The sequence below is a fragment of the Zeus faber genome, assembly GCF_960531495.2.
Source record: "Zeus faber genome assembly, chromosome: 10".
In the NCBI taxonomy this organism is placed as follows: Eukaryota; Metazoa; Chordata; class Actinopteri; order Zeiformes; family Zeidae; genus Zeus; species Zeus faber.
The window spans coordinates 20513061-20531817 of NC_137199.1; the positions used below are offsets into that span (position 1 = coordinate 20513061).

The 18757-nt window shown below is 44.9% G+C and overlaps 1 protein-coding gene across 1 annotated transcript; it reads left to right on the plus strand.

Annotated features, from left to right (window-relative positions):
- Positions 1-880: 880 nt before the first annotated feature.
- Positions 881-16148, plus strand: tspan17 (tetraspanin 17; the record flags this gene model as incomplete). The annotated part of the gene is made up of 8 exons (XM_080007716.1): positions 881-967; positions 6849-6899; positions 8448-8594; positions 9614-9784; positions 12511-12636; positions 13692-13739; positions 15484-15600; positions 16083-16148. The coding sequence occupies 8 exons, from the start codon at positions 881-883 to the stop codon at positions 16146-16148; spliced, it is 813 nt and encodes a 270-aa protein (XP_079863842.1).
- Between the last annotated feature and the right edge of the window lie 2609 nt (positions 16149-18757).

The following is an 18757-nucleotide window of genomic DNA, read 5'->3' on the forward strand; positions in this document are numbered from 1 at the left end:
TGCGTGCAAATGGTACTAATAAATATTGATATATAGAATATTTCCAGTGGGCGGATGCATGAGTGTACAGGTATGTTGGAGGGGCACGGTGAGCTGCTATATATTCTATATAATAAGTGGATGGCAGGTGTCAGGCGTCTGTTTGGTATATATACTTGTTGTGATAGCAGCCCTGACATAAAAAAAAAAAAAAAAAAAAAAAAAATTATAAATATTAAATGAAAATATTATATGATCTATTTCTGAAACAAAATGGACTTCCCAACCAACTCGCATCATTAACTTGACAGCATAAAATCCCTGAAAGAGACAAGGCAGCACAGAGAGACGCTCGGAAATAGTTTCCGCATGATCCGCTCTCCTCCTCCTCCGCACTTCCAGCCGCCGGGGGCCGCTGTTCGGTCCGCCCGGCGCGCTTCCCTCCGCTGACAGCGAGGGCTTGTTTTCACAACTGAGCGCGGAGGAGATTCTCCGGCGAGCGGACTCTGTCTACGGCGACGACGACGACGACGACAAGGCCGCCGTCCGCCGAGTGATCCGGGGGCGGGGGTGGGGAGGGCGGGGGGCGCGTCCCAGATAAACGCCGGACGGTGTCGTATCGATCGGACCGCGGTAGCGCGCCCCCGTATTTGTTGTTGTTAGCCGCTCATGCTAATTCGAGCCCACAAGCTAACGCGCAGCCGGCGGTCCGCTCGGTAAGCTGCTCATCTCTTGACCTTTTTGTTTTTTTGGTATGCCGGCTGTTCGACGGGCGGACGCCGCGGCCGATGGAGCCAGGTAACGTCGGTTCCAGTGCCTGGAAGACTGCACTGCTTCGCCCGAATAGCTCTTGATTAGCCTGATTAGCTCGAAGGCTGTCGAGGCGACTCCGTCCACTATAATGAGTAGGAAACACCATCACCTTAAAGGAGCCGAGGTGAGCTGCTGCGTCAAGTACTTCTTATTCGGCTTCAACATCATCTTTTGGGTGAGTTTTGTTTCTCCCTTGATAAGTTTATTATTATTTTATTCTCGTGCGGATGATGGGAACTCCATAACTTCACCAATGAAACGGATCAGCCCTATAAAGTTTTTTAATATAGTAGTCAATATTGTACTATTACTCATGACATATATTGTTTTTTTTTTAATGTTTTTGTATTTACATTTGAAATATGTTTATATAATTTGTGTTGTATGCAATCGCTTGAATTATATATTTATATTTAACAGAATTTTCACAACTCTTCTCTCCCTCTTGTCAATTGTTAAGTCAGGGGGAAAACTGAACACAACTAAAGAGACAGCTACAGTTTTTCTTTTCGTTCCCAATTCATTCATCAGCCTTTGAGCGTCTTGTATCAGGCGCTGATGTGTTTGTACTAGAAAGGGCCATCCTGGGGTTTGTTTCTCATCTGTCAAAGTGTCTCGTCGGTTGACTTAACGTGAGGGGGATTTGATCGCCGTCTCTCGTCACGTCACCGGGGGCGTCGGGCAGTTTTCCCCTCTCAACAGAGTTGTTGACATCTCTTGAAAGGCCGCGTCGAGATCACCCGTGCGCCGCTTGCGGGGAATGCTAAGCAGCCCCGATCGCTCAACCCCGGGACCCCGCCTCCGTCCCCATGTCTGGAAAGTTAGCCTCGGTGTGTCACCAGCTCCACCCTGCCCCGCCTCCCCTGCGCCGCTGGTGCATAATCTCCGTGGGTGAAGAAATGGGGCGTCTGTGCGCCCCGGACCTTCTTCCCACACGCTGTCTGAAGGAAAGCCTGAATGCCACCCAACCTCCTCCTTTCAAGCCTCCCATTCATGCCCTCCGTGGTTATTGTGCCGAGGCTCTGCATGATGCCATTGTTTCTCGGGCGTACACACACACACACACGATGCAGATTGATGGTGAGAACTCGGGGGGTGGGGTGGGGTGGGTCAGGGGGCGGGGTCTCTTCTCACTCTGCTCATCGGGCAGATGGGATCCACATGTTCTTGGCTCTGCTTCTCCTCCCTTTTTCGCCTCCTTCTCTAACACCTACTCACGGTGCACAGCTCGACACCCTCCTTAATGCGTGGAGCGCTATCACACCTTGATGACTCAGATTTTCTCACTTCCAAAAACCCAGCCTCAAACGGCACAAAATCAGTTCAGTTTCTTCAACCCGTGTCTGAGACACCGCGCGGCGCCGGGTGGAAAAGTCTAGCGAGACGGTCTTTCATTTGCTCTGCATGACGGCACCGGCGACATTGAATTCCTTCAATTTCCTTCCTTCCTTGCTTTATGTTCGTCTCCCAGACACAGCAGGGTATTCGGTCCGAGCCCGCCCCCTCCGCCCTGAGTAGGAGTCACGGCTAAGAGTCAAGGATTTGTGGTGTCTGGTGAACAAGAAAGGCCAGGAGCTGATGGCTGACTTTTGTAAATCTCAAACATAACAAATCTTGTTGACGGATGTATGTATAATATATAATAATGTATAATGAATGATTAAACTATTGTAAGTTGTAAGTCAATATAACAGTTTGACAATATCATATATCATACATACATAAAAATACATATCTTTGCCCTTTAGAATTTCCAGTAGCTTTAGCATTACAGGCGAATAAACCTTTACGATCCATTAGCTAATTGCTTTCATTGTGCAGTGATTCTCAACCTTTTTCATCTCAATGACCGTCAATTTGGACCCGCATTAGGCCAGCCCATTTGAGTAGATTTTCTCTCTGTGACACAAATCTCAGAAGATTATTTGGAGATCGGAGATTATTATTAGATATGATTAAGTCCAATCTCCCATACCTGTCTACACTATAGTTGGGGTGATAACAGTGAAACTATGATCAAAACAGTCGTTATTGCATATTCTCTAATGGTGCTAATGTCATGCAAATGAAATACTGGTGAAGTTCAACTAGGCTTGGCCGATTGACGAATATATCGGCAACCGGTGATTGGTGGGCAATTTTTGTCCTTTTATTCTGATAATTTAATGACCTGTAAAGCACAATTCAAAGGCTGCACGAATAGGAATTGGTATTACGCGTCGCTGCTTTAACTGCGCACGTCTTCCCTTCTTGCTTTTCTTCCCATCTGGAGAAACCCGCAAAAAGAAGGAATAAATCACCGTGAATCCCATTTCAGGGTCATTCTGAAGGGGCTGTCTCTCTTTCTTTGGTTCTGTTCGGTTCAGTTCGGTTCAGATGTTGGAGGAACAACCCAGCGGTGCAGAGCGCACTCAAACACACACACCTGTTACCAGGGTGGGGTGGGGGACCGTCCCAGGGGAGCCGCCGCCGCCGCCGCCGCCGCCTCCTCCTCCTCCTCCGGGGAGCAGAGATACAGACCGAGGCGGGCTTTCTTAAGGATAATTACTTCTTTTACATCCTTAGGCTCGCCGGTTGCACCGCGTTTAAAACTAAAATATCCCGTATAGGATTGCAGAGGGAGAGGGAGACAGAGGCGCATTGGGATGCCCCCCCCCCCCCCCCCCCATCCACAGCGAATATATCGACAGACGCCAGTTGTGGCTGACGGTTGGAATATTTTGACATATCGCCCAACCCTAAGTTCAACTTGTTATCCTTTTGCTGGAAACCCTTCATGTTGAGAAACACTGAAGTACTCCACAATCCGCCCTTCTTGACTCAAGTACAATTTCACCACTTTAAAGAGGAACTTTAAAATATTGACTCAGAGGGCGTCAGATTTGTCTCTCTTCCTTTTTCGGGAACCGCTGCACACCTCAAAGCAGGAGGCCTGTGGTTTGGAGTCCTTGTAACAAGTTGGGGCTTGCATGCTGTTTGTGTTAATAATCACTCAACATGTTTGCGTGTTGTAAAACCCGATCGACAAGATCGGATGTGACAGACAAACGAGTAGACTTTCCAAATGGGAGCACATTTGTGTTTTTTTCCCTCCATCAAATAATCTGTTTATGTCTCCTGTCAGACTTAAAAACGCTCCCAAAATTCACTCCCGGCCTTTTTACAGTTTACCAATAGAACAGGAATGTCAGCTCGTCTGTTCAAATTCTCGCAGCACACGCTTGTTGTCGGGCCACTCGTCATTCTCACCCAAGAACAACACACCTTGGCTTGTTCTGAGAATAGGCACATTCCTCACATTCGCTTAATTAATCACATTTTCTCGCCAAGTTGCCGAGATGTTTGGGAGCTGTGCGCGCTGTAATTAAGAGCCTGTTAAGCTGTAACAGAGTTGCTGAGTGGCTTGGATGCAGACCGTATATTATTAGCCAGCTCCAGCCCTACCATTCACTATTGTAGTGTGTTTTTTTTCTCGAATGCAACTCAAGCGGGCTCTTCTCCCACTGGTAAACTGTGAAGTGGCTCAGCCAGTTTGACACATTGATTATGCCACTGAGAAGTATGGAGATGGAATAATGTGGGATGCAGAGAATTTCATCTGTTGTAATGGAGTCGAACATGATCCGTGTCCGTTGCGCTGCCGAGGCTTCGTATAGACCTACACCACACGCTGTACAAAGTACAATGTAATGAATACACTGGCAGTTCAGCATTTTAGGTAATTGTGGAGAGGGAAGTCACACTCCCGTAAACCTATTGTGTGTGTGCGCGCATATTGTGTGTGTGTGTGTGTGGTGTGTTTTGGCTCGCGTGTGCAGTGTGGGGCTGGATTTGTTTGCTAGTTAGCTGAGGTTAACTGGATGAGCTGGCCTAGAGGGGCATCTTCTCATGTGTTGATAATCACTCTGTCTAAATGTGGGACACACACACACACACACACACACAAAACAGCATGAGCACTTGAAGCAGAAAACATGCAAAATTCTCTAGCCTCCCTATCTGCTGATTTTAAATAGAGGTGGGAGAAGAGCATCAAATTCCCTTTGCGTCTTGTGGTTTATTGAGTCGTGAAAGATAATAGGGAAGTGCCGGGAACACAATGACTGCATTGTACAATTAAAATGGGAGAAATGTTCAGTGAAATGAATGAATAGGTTTTGTATGGCTGTAGGATTGAGCAAAAGGGGAAATTAATTCTTCCTCCTTTAGAATCGAAAAAGGAAACAGAGGAACGATTTTGGGAAGCCACGTCAGTCTGAGGTGGAACTGAGGAGCAGACTGCAGCTCTTCTGCAATCCCCATCTGTGTCTTTGATTGGTGTATGTGAGAATTTGTGTCAAAGTACATTTGGAATGAATTAATAAAACTTCTAACGGCACGTACTCGGGTACTGGTCACCTTCTGTTCTGCTGCGAAGAACAGACATTATCAGAAAATTATTTCCTCGAGTGAGCTGTAATAAAGTTTAATAACACATGAGTACAGGGAAATGAAGCGTCTTCTCCCCCGACTGTGCCACTCGAATTTGCCTCTCGGTGCTTGCAATTCCACGCTGAGGGCGCCACGGGGAAATCATTGATAATGAGGAAGAACAGGAAAACAGCATGTAGCAGGGCAGGAAGCCTTTCCTTCTTTGATTCATTCAACAATTCATTCCTAGCCCTTGTGCTGTCTCTCTCACTTGCGGTTTTTGCTGTAATCCGTGGGGTATTATTTAGAGTCAAGGGGCTGATATGGATTAATGCTCTTCACTACCTGATGTCTGCCCGGCCCGTCACCTTCCTGCCAGGCCACCGCACCCTTCACCACAGCCGATTACGTCACACGGGCTGGATCGACATCGGGGCTCATTTAAAATGCCATTGCGGTCAACTCAGGGCCTCGTGGTCTTGCCTACAATATAGTATTGTTTCTCTGATGTTGTCTGTGCCTTGGGTCTCCATGCCATCCCTGATTCAATCTGCTCACCAACAATATGGGTTTGCCTGATAATGAATCAGGCTCTGCTCTTACAATTTGTCTCACTTTAGGGGTGTTGCCTCCTGCAATCTCATTGGCATGGTAATTTGTCACCAGTTTTTAAACTGTGTATACATTGGCAATTCACAGTGTTTAAGTTAGTGCTTACTACTTTTAAAAGCATGATGTACATGCAGCAGCTGAAATATAGCAGGTTAGATGGTGTCCTTTCCGATGGGTAAAATGTTGAAAGCTGACTTTAGTTCATATTGTGTGATTCCTATGCTGAAGGTGCATGAAGCAGGTAGGAAGACTTTTGGGGCTTCTCTGCTGTGCTAAAGCTTGAAAGGCCAACTCCAAAACACCATAGTCCTGCAGGGCGACCTTTTATCCGAGGGGGTCTCTAAAGCTGCTCTGTATCAGTACTTGAGCCTAGCGCCCACAAGCTCTGCTCTTATCAAAGTCTTGTGGCCTCCAGGGTCGGCTGCCGATTGGAGATACGACACCGTCCTTTTACTGGTTATTGGTTAGGATCTCACTCTTTGATTCCATTTCAATACAGAGGATTGCGATTCGATTCAATATCGATTCACTGCGATATTGATGAGATGGGTCAGGATACCATTAAATATCAGTATATTGACATTTTATATGTAATGAAAATTGCTACCAACTTTTCAGTAAAACATCTGATGTGCATGACAACATTATTCATGGAACAAATTCAGTCTAACACAGAGATGTTATATTCACAATTAATTTGTGATGTATGCTGGTATTTGATTTAAGTGGAAAAACCTTTCATTCCAAACAAAGTATTGATATTACATCGGTTTAGAAATAGAAACAATAGTTGAATTTTGAGTATTGGTCTTTTTCTATGCAGTCCTGGTGTCAAAACACAGTTTGGCTCTAAAGTAGTATATTTATAATACGCACACATTTATCTTGCACAGTATGGTCCCATCCCTGTATAAAAAAAAAAGTCAAACTAGATATTCTAAAATACAATATCGCTGTGGTGAATGGAGTGTCTGGCTAATTGCTGTCCTTGGTTTCCAGCTAACTCGCTGCCTTCTGTTTTATTTCTGTTGTAGTTACTCGGCGCAGCATTCCTTGGCATAGGCCTGTGGGCATGGGCGGAGAAGGTGAGTTCATACACACAAAGTTCAATATGATTGCTTCAATAACATACCTCACATACAAACCTTCTCTCTTTATTTATCTTGCTGTTGCCTTAACCTGCGAAAGATTAATTTACAAGTGGGAGACTTATTGTGAAGCGTAATTACTGTGGAGAAAAGGAGTAGCACATGCACAAGAGCAAACACCTCAAATACCTTATAATGGCTCTAAATTGCGTGTCTGGGGCCTTTCCGGAATATCATATTTTTCTGCAGCTCCAGAGCAATATGTAATTATGAACCAAATTGATAGTGTAGCTTTGGCTTGCACACAAATTGTTTTTTAAATGGGCTAAGATGAACAGGAGCTTCAAATTGGGTGTCAAGTGGCATCAAGCTCAATAAACTGTTCTGATTAAGGCAATGAGACACCATATGGCCAATTTTATCTATTCATTTCATTTCAAACCACAACCCGACATCACTGTCTTGGGCTCTGCAACAGAATCTATTTTAGTTTAAGCGATCGGTTTGTGACTAGTAGCAGCATATTTGTCACGTTGAGTTGTTTTGCAGTACTCTACCTAATGGTTAGATTCTGCAAACGCCCACTCAGGTGTGAAACAATTGCAGCATTAACATTGGCTTCCAGCTGAGTGAACTGATAATTTAATTCAATTCAACCAGACCTCCAAAAATTGTACCAGCAGGTTTAGCGAAAGCATGTAATGATTAGTAATGTCTGGTCATGAACTGTGCGTGTTAATAGGCCCGCCCTACGCAGGGATCCCTTGGTTAAGCACCGCAATTGGGCCTAACAATGAATTATGGGATTGGAAAGATCTGGAAGTCACCACAATGCTTGGTGACTGGGATGATTAGCGTCAAGCCAAAACAGTTCCTCCACTGTTCTTTCCATGTGATTAATTTCAGACAGTACAATTCTAAATATTGCCAGTGTTATCTGGGAGTGGTCCCGCAGTCAAACCACAGCAGGACTTTCACAATATTTCAGAAATATGTTACATGTTCCGTAGCCATGAGCCCTGTCCTGATTTTGATTTGCGCAACATCTGAGCAGCAAACAGGATGTAGGGGCCAGAGCCAAGAGGCTCACAGGAAGTCGCCTGAGCAGCCTCAGGCCCGGCTGCGAGAGAGGACGGACTGTTGTCTGGGGTTCTGAACATTTGCAAAACTATTCTTCTTTCCTTTGGGCGGGATTAAGTGTTCCCGGCTTGCTAAGTCTCAATGCTTTTTTAAGCCACATGGCTCGAAACAACAAAGTTATTACATAATCATAAACCTGCTCGCAATTATTTGACCAGATTGTGATGTTTTTGAAAAACCGCTACATTCTCCAATCATGCAAATTGAGTGGGAGTTTTGAGCCAATAGAAATACCCAATAAACAGAATGTTTCCATCATTTGGGTTGAGGCAAATGAGCTGTCTAACTCAAGTTTTATGTTCCAAAATATGGGTTTTCTTCCAGAATTTCATAAAATCATATAATATAATTGAATACAATCAATCACCCACGTGATAGTGACCGCCTTTCTCTCCTGCCCTCCAGGGGGTGCTGTCCAACCTGTCGTCCATCACCGACCTGGGCGGCTTAGACCCCGTGTGGCTCTTCATGGTGGTGGGCGCTGTCATGTTTGTGCTGGGCTTCGCCGGCTGCATCGGAGCCCTGAGAGAGAACACCTTCTTGCTCAAGTTTGTAAGTGGAGTCGGCGTCCGGCCCCGCGCTCATTCGGCCAATTCACACTTGCACCGCGCGGTTCAAGCCTCCAGATTTCACACTTTCCATCCGAGCGGAGGCCATCTCTGTAGCAGGTCTCACTTGGGTTCACTCCAGCTTTGTGTGCGGGGGCAATTGTGTGTTGCCTGTCTCTCAGTGGAAAGATCCATCGGAAATAAAACGGCTTGTCCTTCCTGCGTCAAGCGATATTTTACTTTTCCCCCCATCAGCACGTTGTCCGTTTGACTCAGTGTCTGGCGTCCAAACCCCCGAAGCCGAGAGGAGCAGCTTGGGGAAGGGGAATGTAGGGCCGCATTATAACGTGTGACTGACTCGGACAAAGTAGCCTGGTCTCTGAGTGCTTGTTAAGTCCTTCCAGGTCCATTAGCAGCAGCAGGTTGGGCTGTTGAGGAGACACGGCGGCTGATGTGCTGTTGGGTTGGGAGGTTCTTTATGACGCCACGCATTTATCGTTAGCGCTGTTTTCTCTGCTGCGCTTACTGTAAAAGGATGACATAATGGTGCCAGGATCTACAGTTAGACGTAATACAATCAATAGGTCACAGTTTTTCCTCTGTTGCTTTTAAAAGGTCGACATGATCACAGGTAGGACTGGGCGATATATATCAATATAATTATTTTACATAAATAATACTTTATATCACTTATTTTGACATTACAGTTTCAAAACTCCATAGACTACTCCTCCATAGACTTTGTAGCTGTTCTTGCTTGGTTATAATATCCACATTACTAATGATTGTTTTTCAAATGTCTGTTATGAAAGCGCCCCAGATGTCAAATGATTAACATTCACCAAAAAAATGATTGTGATATTTCATTTTGTCAGTATTGCTCAGCCCTAATCACATGTACGGTTCATTCTGATTCTTCATTGAAATATATATTTTTCCCTGCTCTGTGATGAAATCAACAGACCTGTTGCTTAAAAATCTGCGTCTGTGTACATGTGGGTGTGTCTGCTTGCGCGCCTCCAGTTCTCCGTCTTCCTCGGTCTGATCTTCTTCCTGGAGCTGACCGCGGGGATCCTGGCCTTCGTCTTTAAAGACTGGATCAAAGACCAGCTCAACTTCTTCATCAACAACAACGTCAAGGCGTACCGTGACGACATTGACCTGCAGAACCTCATCGACTTTGCACAGGAATACGTGAGTCTGCTCCAGATTCAAAAAGTCAAAGTCAAATATGATTGGGAGACATAGAGATAGAGGATGGAGAAAGAGATATTATGAGATTTTTTCCCAGAGTGTGACATCACACTTAGTCGCTTTAATTTCATAGAATATACCTCCAGTAGAATTAAGCTTCTGTTTTATTGGAAGTCCAGTCCCGAACAGGCGGGAGCCCTATTGTTTTTGTTCAGAACAAAATGGCCATCAAAGTGTCTGGCACTCAGAAATCATTGAACCCACGACCACGAAAAATTGGTCTTTGTATTTGGGGCAGTTAAGACACGCCGTCGTCCTAATTTTATCCACATCAGTCCGTTTTTGTTTGAGACGTTAATAAAAACCTGTGTTTTTCTCATTTCCGAAACGATCACGTGATAGCACTGCAGACTAGTGATTGGTCACAGACAATCATCCCTGCGTCATTGCGTCACTGGTCACGTGAAATCACTGCAGAATACTGATTGGATTACTCGCGATTCGTCATTCACTATTGCCAACCTGATCAAGATGGCGGCGCGGGTAGAGGCACCGGCTTGATGTTCTCCTTTTATTTATGTGTTTTTGTTTATGCCATTGAGCCAAACTTAAGTTGAGTTGTGCACTCCCCCTACAACTGCCAAGATGTTCTAATTATAGGATTACAGTGTAACAGGGTAAAAAAAAAAAAAAAACTCCCAAAAATGCAAGCAGTTTATGAACTCCGAGCAGGGACTGTATTTCCACCTCAATAGCCCAAATTCCAACATATTTCATTCGTGATACTTGAAAATGACTTTCAACAGAAGAGTGCTCATGTCTGAGAGTACGAGTAGATGCCTCAATTTCTTTCATGTGTTTAACAACAGCAAGTCCGATTTTTCTGTGATTGTTTTCATTTTCACTGATCGCAAATTATGGTGCCCTATAGAAGCAGTTACCATCCCCTTTAATAGCTTTTGTTTCGTAGGGGTCACCCATTACAATTGATTTATGTATTCTAACCAGGGATGCAATGGTACAGTGGGCCCACTGTTCCCTATGTGTCACGTTTGTTGGGCCACGGTAACGGTACGGTTCCGATATCATTTGGTATTCATCTGATTGGAGGGGAGGCGTCCTGGATAGTGGGCAATTGGCCCAGGTCTCTAGCGGGGAATGTTATGTGGAAGGAAGGAGAGAGGGAAGTTTGGCGTTTGCCTGGCGCTAGTGGAAGCGAGTGTCTGAAGAGATGTTCGTAATAAAAAAGGGCATTTTTATTGATAAGGTGTGTGTGTGTGTGTGTGTGTGTGTGTGTGTGTGTGTGTGTGTGTGTGTGTCTGTGTGTGTGTGTGCGCGCGCGCGCGCGCGCGACGTTCGACGTTGGCGGCGCATTTTGTTTGATATTTTATTCTTTTGCCCTTTCTGTAAATATAAACGCATTCCGTTTCATCCAACTCTGTCCCGTGTACCTCTTGCGGAATTTGAACCAGTCCCTAACGCATAAACTGAAGGAGTCCAACATATTTTCCGTGTTTGTGTCCTCACACATGGAATTCGCTTGCAGCTCCAGAGCAGCGGGTCCCAATCGTGTCCCATTTTATTTTAGTCCCAAAAGTTTCAAAAGTTGATTAAATGTCTCAGAGGGACATGCCGTGTTTAATCTTGTTTGAATGGAAGCGTGTTGTTGGGAACTTCCGCACGGAGTCATTTCCTTCCACAGTGACACAGTGAGGCAGGACTCTGTGGACTACAGGTGTAGACAGACGCCTTCTCATTTTTAGGATGCAGTCATAAAAAGCAACAAGTTTATTCTTGTATGGGTCATTCTGCGTGTCACCAGGACTCACCGCATAATTGCAAATGATGTGTGTTCTGTCATGCATGTTATTGCTGCTGCAACACTGGAATTTGCCTTTGGGAATTAATAAAGTATCTTATCTAAATTACATCGAGTCGATGCTGCGTTCATTGGAAACTCTGAAAATGTAACTTGTTTTAGACGTTATGCTGACATTAAGAGGAGGGACAGCACAAACTGATGCTGCATTCTATGGGAACTAGAACATTTGTAATTGGTGTCGATAATGGACCCCGTGTAGTTCTGCCTGCAGCTATATTTGTTATTGTAAGGGGAGGATTATTTCAGCTCATTGTACAGTAAGCATGCCATGATGGGTCATGCTACAATATCCACAGGGAAACACTGGCCTTCAGCATTGAACTGCAGCTTCTGGTGCCACTATTTTTCATGCGTCTAGTCTATTCAACGAAATTAAATTAGTCACCGTCCACCTGTAAATGTCTGGATTTCATTGATTTATGTGAGTTGACACTAGCCATCAGTCGAGATAGAAATAAATTTCGCTCTCGGTGGTGGTAATTGATTAAAACGATTATCTGTCTAAATTGTATGACTGGAGGGATCTAGATAAATGGTGTGTGTGTGTGTGTGTGTGTGTGTGTGTGTGTGTGTGTGTGTGTGTGTGTGTGTGTGTGTGTGTGTGTGTGTGTGTGTGTGTGTGTGTGTGTGTGTGTGTGTGTGTGTGTGTGTGTGTGTGTGATCTCAGTGCTGCGTCGTTACGTGGCGGCTGTTTTATCCTCTGTTGTCGCACAATCTGTCTGAGCCGGTGGCCGCGCTAAGTCCCCCCCCCCCCCCCCCCCCATTCAGGCTGACCAGAGAAAGCCCTGTTTCCTTTCAGCCACATTGTCCAATTGTAACTCGCCGCACGTTCTCCTCGCCACAGTGGTCGTGCTGCGGAGCTCACGGACCCAACGACTGGAACATGAACATCTACTTCAACTGCACCAAGCTGAACCCCAGCAGGGAGCGCTGCGGAGTGCCCTTCTCCTGCTGCCTCAAGGAACCCGCGGTAAGGACTTAAGACACTCCCTCTGCGGACCAACACGGGTAACACAAGATCACTTAAGCTCAAATAAGACTTGAAATGGTGTGAATATGTCGGGAAAATATGACTTGTAGAGGGATTACATTTCTTGTTATGAAAATAAGTTAGCATACTTATAAAATGGAAGCTGACAGTGACAAAAATGGGCAGAAATGTACAAACCCTAGAATTTTATTCGTTTGCTTCAGCAAAACAAATTTAGCACCAGATTATGATTAGATTGTCACAAAATCTTAAATCAAGTTGTAATAAAAATGTCTTATATTACCGTTGTTGATATCTGCAGATTCCCTGAGCTCATATATGTGCATATCAGCAGTCTGTAAGAAATTAAACATTGAGGACGCAAAAAGCATAATGAGCCAGTTTTAGCAGTGGAAAGTTTAACACTCGTAACGCCTATGTATGTAAAAAAAAGAAAGAGGAAAAAGGTGCAAGGGAATGAGCCATTAAGAAAGAATTCCCCCCCCCCCCCACCTGGAGCGACGAGCCTCCAGGATTCTGGGATGTTCAACCAATCTCACAGTGCATGCATTCGCTTGTGTTTGCTCCAACCCCTGCACATATTTTGAACATATATTTGAATAAGACGGCCCAATCCAGAGGCAATGTCTTTTGCAGTTGATAACAGTTGTTTTTAGGCAATTCACAAAAACAATAATTTATTCATTCATTCTTTATTTGATCATCAATTCGAGATATGACTCAACTAAATGAATGGTAAATAACTGTTAGGCCTACGGAGGAAATGCGTTATTGCAATGAATTGCAATTAACTCACTAACATTATTAATTTATCCCTAAAATAACAAGAAAATGCATATTTTATCACATTTTTAGCGAAGGTTGCCACAAATATAATACTTTTGTCCTGCAATAATTACAAAGAACTGCTGAATAATCCTGAAAGGGCCGATAATCTAGTTAATACATGAATGTGATTGCTCACCATGGGTCTTGTCATTCGCTGGTCAGATTAGATTCTCCTTCTCATTTAAATATCCTCGTGCTCTCTACAGGAAGATGTCATCAACACGCAGTGTGGATACGATGTTCGACTCAAAGTGGTGGGTATCTTTTCCTTCTCATTCCCTTTCCCTTTATCCAGAAACATCAAGTACTGACTTAATCTCCTGTCCTTTTCTGCCTCGTTTCACTGTGGAAGATCCGCCCATGATGTGTCTGCGCCCCCAACCAAACCGTCATTTCATGTTAAAGTGGAAATCCGTAAAATTCTCTGTCTTGGGTGAATTTCACCACCCGTCCAAGAGTTCCATTTTGAAACTACTTAAGTGTTTCTCTTTCAGCTTCCAAGTTGACCATGTTTTTTTCATTCTGATCCACTTACTTTAATATGGGAGTTTTTTTTTTTTTTTTTTTTTGGACAAAATGTTCTTACACATTACCACTTTTAAAGGACACCCGCCCTACGTTTTCATTTGTTTTGTTTCCAAGATTGGTGGCTTTTAATTGTGCTTTATGTACATATCAATGGTGAAACAATACCACCCAGAATAATCCAAGTACTGGAAATCAGTTGTTAGGAGAGAGAGGAGAGTGGGGGGCACTGCATAGGTATATTTAAATATGTATAATAGAATCTTTCATATAAAACTGGGGGCAAAATGTGCCTACTTGTCTCCATTAGACATACTTGCCCACTGAACTGCCGAGAAAATGTTAAATTCCTTTTTTATTATGTCATTTCAAACCAGTTTCCGTGTAACGTTAATGTGTACATGGAAAGTGAGCCGGAACCGGCGGACCTCGGGATCCTAAAGGGTTAACCAGCACACAGGATCCCTGCCTTAATAACAGATTGTTCTACTAACAGGGATAATTAGGCTCCAGTTATAGCCTGGAGAGAAGCCGTACTGCACTCTGTAATTGCCGACTCTCTGGGTTCTGCCAGCTTCGCTCGCCTCCCCCTCAGTGTGTGGGTGTGGCGGTTACAGGCGCAGTGCAGGCAGGAAGGGTGCTGTTGCTAGGCGCTCTGCAACACCACCTGCCACCGCCTGCGTGCGTGTCTCTTTGCTATATGTGCACTTCCTCAGGAGCGGGAGCCACTGACCTGCACTAAAACTGTCAGGGAGGCACAATCGGCCGCGGCGCATATTGTTTATGGAGCGTTTGGGGGCGCAGTGGGGAAAGAGGAAGAGCAGGATAGACAAACAAGAAAGGCTTGGCTAAAATAGCTTCAGGGAACATAACAACACACGGCTTCCTGCGGTTTGATTGGCTGCCTGTGGATCTCTCTTGGCTCTGATTGGTTCAGAGTTGACTTGCAAGGTTTTTTGCAGGAGAACAAAAGATCACCCCCCCCCCGCCGGTGGAATCGTCCCATCGAGGTACAATGAGGGCATTGTAGCAAAAGGCCTTTCTCTGCACACACCTTTTACGTGTTGCCTGTCTTTGAATGGACCTCGTACGCGGTGAAGTCAGAAACAAGACAAACGGCCTCTGTACCCAGAGAGGGAAGTTATTCCCCCCTGGAAAAAAACAAACGCGCCAATGTCATATTTTCCCATTCGTCGAAACCCCTGATCTGTTATCTAGGGGTGACGCACTTGTCGGTGACACCTCTTGGCTTCCTCCCCGGTGGAGGAGTCAGCAGGAAGAAGACCTTCCCTCCCATCAGTTTGCCGTTTCACTCACGTTAGTCATAGGTCAAAGCCCAGATGTTTAGTTTGCCTCATGCAAAGTCGAAAAAGCCCCCTCTCTGAGCGGCTAATGTTTAACATACTTGTCGAAGGATGGTTATTTTCAATTAATGTGTAATTCCTCTCCCTCTCCTCTTTTCTTTGTGTGAAGGAGCTGGATCAGCAGAGTTACATCCACACAAAGGGCTGTGTGGGACAGTTTGAAAAGTGGCTCCAGGACAACCTGATCAAAGTGGCTGGAGTCTTCGTTGGTATTGCACTTTTACAGGTGAGCGGCCCTTCCTTGGTGGATTATGTTCTTGTTATTATTATGTAAATAAGCTCTCAAAAGCGGTGTCGGCGTAAGTCTGTGCATGCCATTTTTGGATGCCACTGCCATCTGCTGGTTAAAAAAACCCAACATGCTTGCATCGATTAGCAACCATGACGTTGCAGGACTTCTCACGTCTCCCTTTTGTCAAGGATTAAAAGTTTTACCTCTGTCTCCCCTCTGCCTCCTGTTATCAGGGCTGGGTGATATTTACAAACGGTATTGGGTAGAACAGTTACAAAGTCCGGAAAATTGCCTTTACTTTACTGTAATGCACCCTGAAAGACAATATGAGACAATATCATGATATTCCGATCCCAGATATCTAGTCTCATATCAGGATTTCGATATTATATTGATACATGGCCCAGCCCTAACTTCCTAATTAGGTTTACAGTTTAATATCATTTCCTGAACCTGCGCCTGCGGTTCCCGTGTAGATCTTCGGCATCTGCCTCGCCCAGAACCTGGTGAGCGACGTCAAAGCCGTCAAAGCCAACTGGTGACCCCAGGCGCCGCCCGAGTTCCCGGGAACCGTTTTCCACGCCGTCGCGCCGGCTCGAAGAAAAGACTCCAGAGTGCCGAGAGTATCCAACTCCGTCCCACCGAGCGGCGCAACACACACTCACACTCACACACACGCTCACACACACAGTTTACGTTCCAGTTTATCAGCCGACACTAGAGCTTGTTTACCGTTGGGCTGAGGGAGTCGCTGGGACTCGCCGGGGACCCGGGCGGCGGTCTCTGACGCACACCACAGAGTCGCATCCTTTGTCTTACTTTTATTTTTTGGTGTTGCTTCTTTTCTTCTTTTTTTTTTTGTTTTTGGTTGTTTTTTTTTTTGTTTTGACGGGGGGACTTTTTTTTTGTGATAAGCCCCCCCCTCTCGCTCGCAAGGACTCCCCTTAGACACGGGGGAACAAAAAGGAAAACGCAGAGGAGGAGGAGGGAAAAACGAGAGACGTTTCAGAGGCAAAGGGACTGTTAAACTCCAGGTTCTCAAACACACACACACACACACCCTCTGCCCCCCCAAAAAAAGGCTGCAAGCGTTCCATTTCCCCTGACGCTTTTAAGGTAAGCGTCTTTCGAGACCTTTTTTGGAGAAAAGCTTGATGTCTTAACAAGTGGAATCCCCGCGGGGGATGTGGAGGGGCGGGACGGGGCGGTCCTTTGTTTTTCTCCCCTCTGACCGTGACCCTTTCATGATCCCCCCACCCTCCCGAAAAAGGACAGAACGCAGGACCTAACCCTCACCAGAGAGAAATTCCAATTTTACAACCGCATGGAAATGTAAAAAGTAAAGTGCCATTATTTTCAGTTTTTTTTTTTTTTTTTTTTTTTTTTTTTTTCTCCTCGCCCCCACTATTCTCACAAATTTTGTCATTAAGAGATTGTCGTTCATCATGGAGCGTCCCTGAAGCACGTGGGATCGCCAGTTTTCGAGGCCTTTTTTATTTTTTTTTATCGTTTATTTGAGTTTGCAACAAGGATTTTAGATTTGCTTTGTTTTTGTTCCATAGTGCGTTTTTAATTTTTTTTTAAATTTTGTCATTAAGATTTGAAAACAGTTGTTACAGGTTTGAAGCAGTTTCTGTCTCCGGTCCACAAACGGGGCAAACCAAGGCATTTTCCAAAGCTGGTGTTTTTTTGTTTTGTTTGGTTTTTTTTTTCACTTTGCATCAAGATTCAAGATTTTTTTTTTTTTTTTATTTGTCACATACATATACATACTTCCATCACTGAATGTTTATCGCACTGTCGGGAGAAAAATACATATCTCCACTGGCCCATATTAATTACTGACGAATGTGGTTCCAAATATTGTCAGAGAGCCGCAACTCCACCAATTATCAGTCTTCTAGCGCTTTGGTTTCCGTCGATGCTCAAAACAGCACCCGAAAGGAACGTTGCTGATAAGCCATTTCTTAGGTGGATAAAATCCGATTTTCAAAATTCCTTCTTCCCCCCGTGGGACAAGTGCCTGATTCAATCAACGTACACGTTTTAAGATTTCACACTAAACCTTTTTTATATTTGTGCTCGTGTTGTCTGAAATCGAAAAAAAAATATAGAAGCTGTTACCTTTTTTGATTCACCACACACTTGATGTCACGTGAACGCTGCTTTATTGATATTTGGTGAGCGACCCTGCCAGGAGGGCCCCGTAATCATACCCCGGAGAGGTCTCGTCACAGTTTTTAGTTTTCCACTACACACTTAGCTTGTGGACGTGACTAATCATATTTTTTAGCACTTTGTGCTCGCCTTTGTTGTTTGTTGTCAGAAGCAGCTCTCAGGTTTATTGTTTCATTTCTGTGGGGAAGCTGTAGCCATCCCCCTCCCCACTTTGATACGAGACACGATCGGACCCTCCCTGAAAGTCACCTCGGGTCACCTCCGTCTGCGTTTAACCACTAAATCTCTGCGATCGTGGCGGCGGCACTGGCAGGTGGGATTTACTCGATTGGAGTCCTGTACGTCTTCGTCCGCCACCAGAGCCAGTTTTTGCAAATCCGCTCCGGAGCCGGAGGAGAAGCTGATTAACTGCATGCCAAAAGCAGCGCTCTGCGGAAGAGGCTGTTTAAATAAGGTTTGTATACAGGCCGCGTGTCCCTGCAAACGGAGCATCCCTCACTCAGATCCCATCAGGCTGCCGCTCCCACTTAAAGCCACGTCTATTTTTCTACTTCCAAGCTTTGCCAAAACCTTTTCCAAACGCTCACCTCTGCAGCGTTTTTGTCAACGCTGCAGACTTCAGATGCTGCGGCCATCTCTGCTCGAAGCCCCGAGGAAACCTTTTAATCCACCCCAACTTTACAGAGAGCCAGCAAACCCAATTTTCCTTTTAAATCAAGCATGATCTATGCACAACCGTTCTTCAGTAGAACCGTCGGCTGCGATCATTTCTCACAGTTTTAAGTGAATGAATTGTCGTCTGAGACCTTAATTTTTATTTTTTATTTTATTTTTTGCACATTTCCTGCGCTTTGAGAACGGGCGTGTAGACTCCTGGCCAACTAAGAGCTCCCAGAGGTTTCCTAGAGCCGGAACAATTCAGGAATTAGAACAACACAGACATCAGAACAACACAGAACTTAGAATTTCCAAC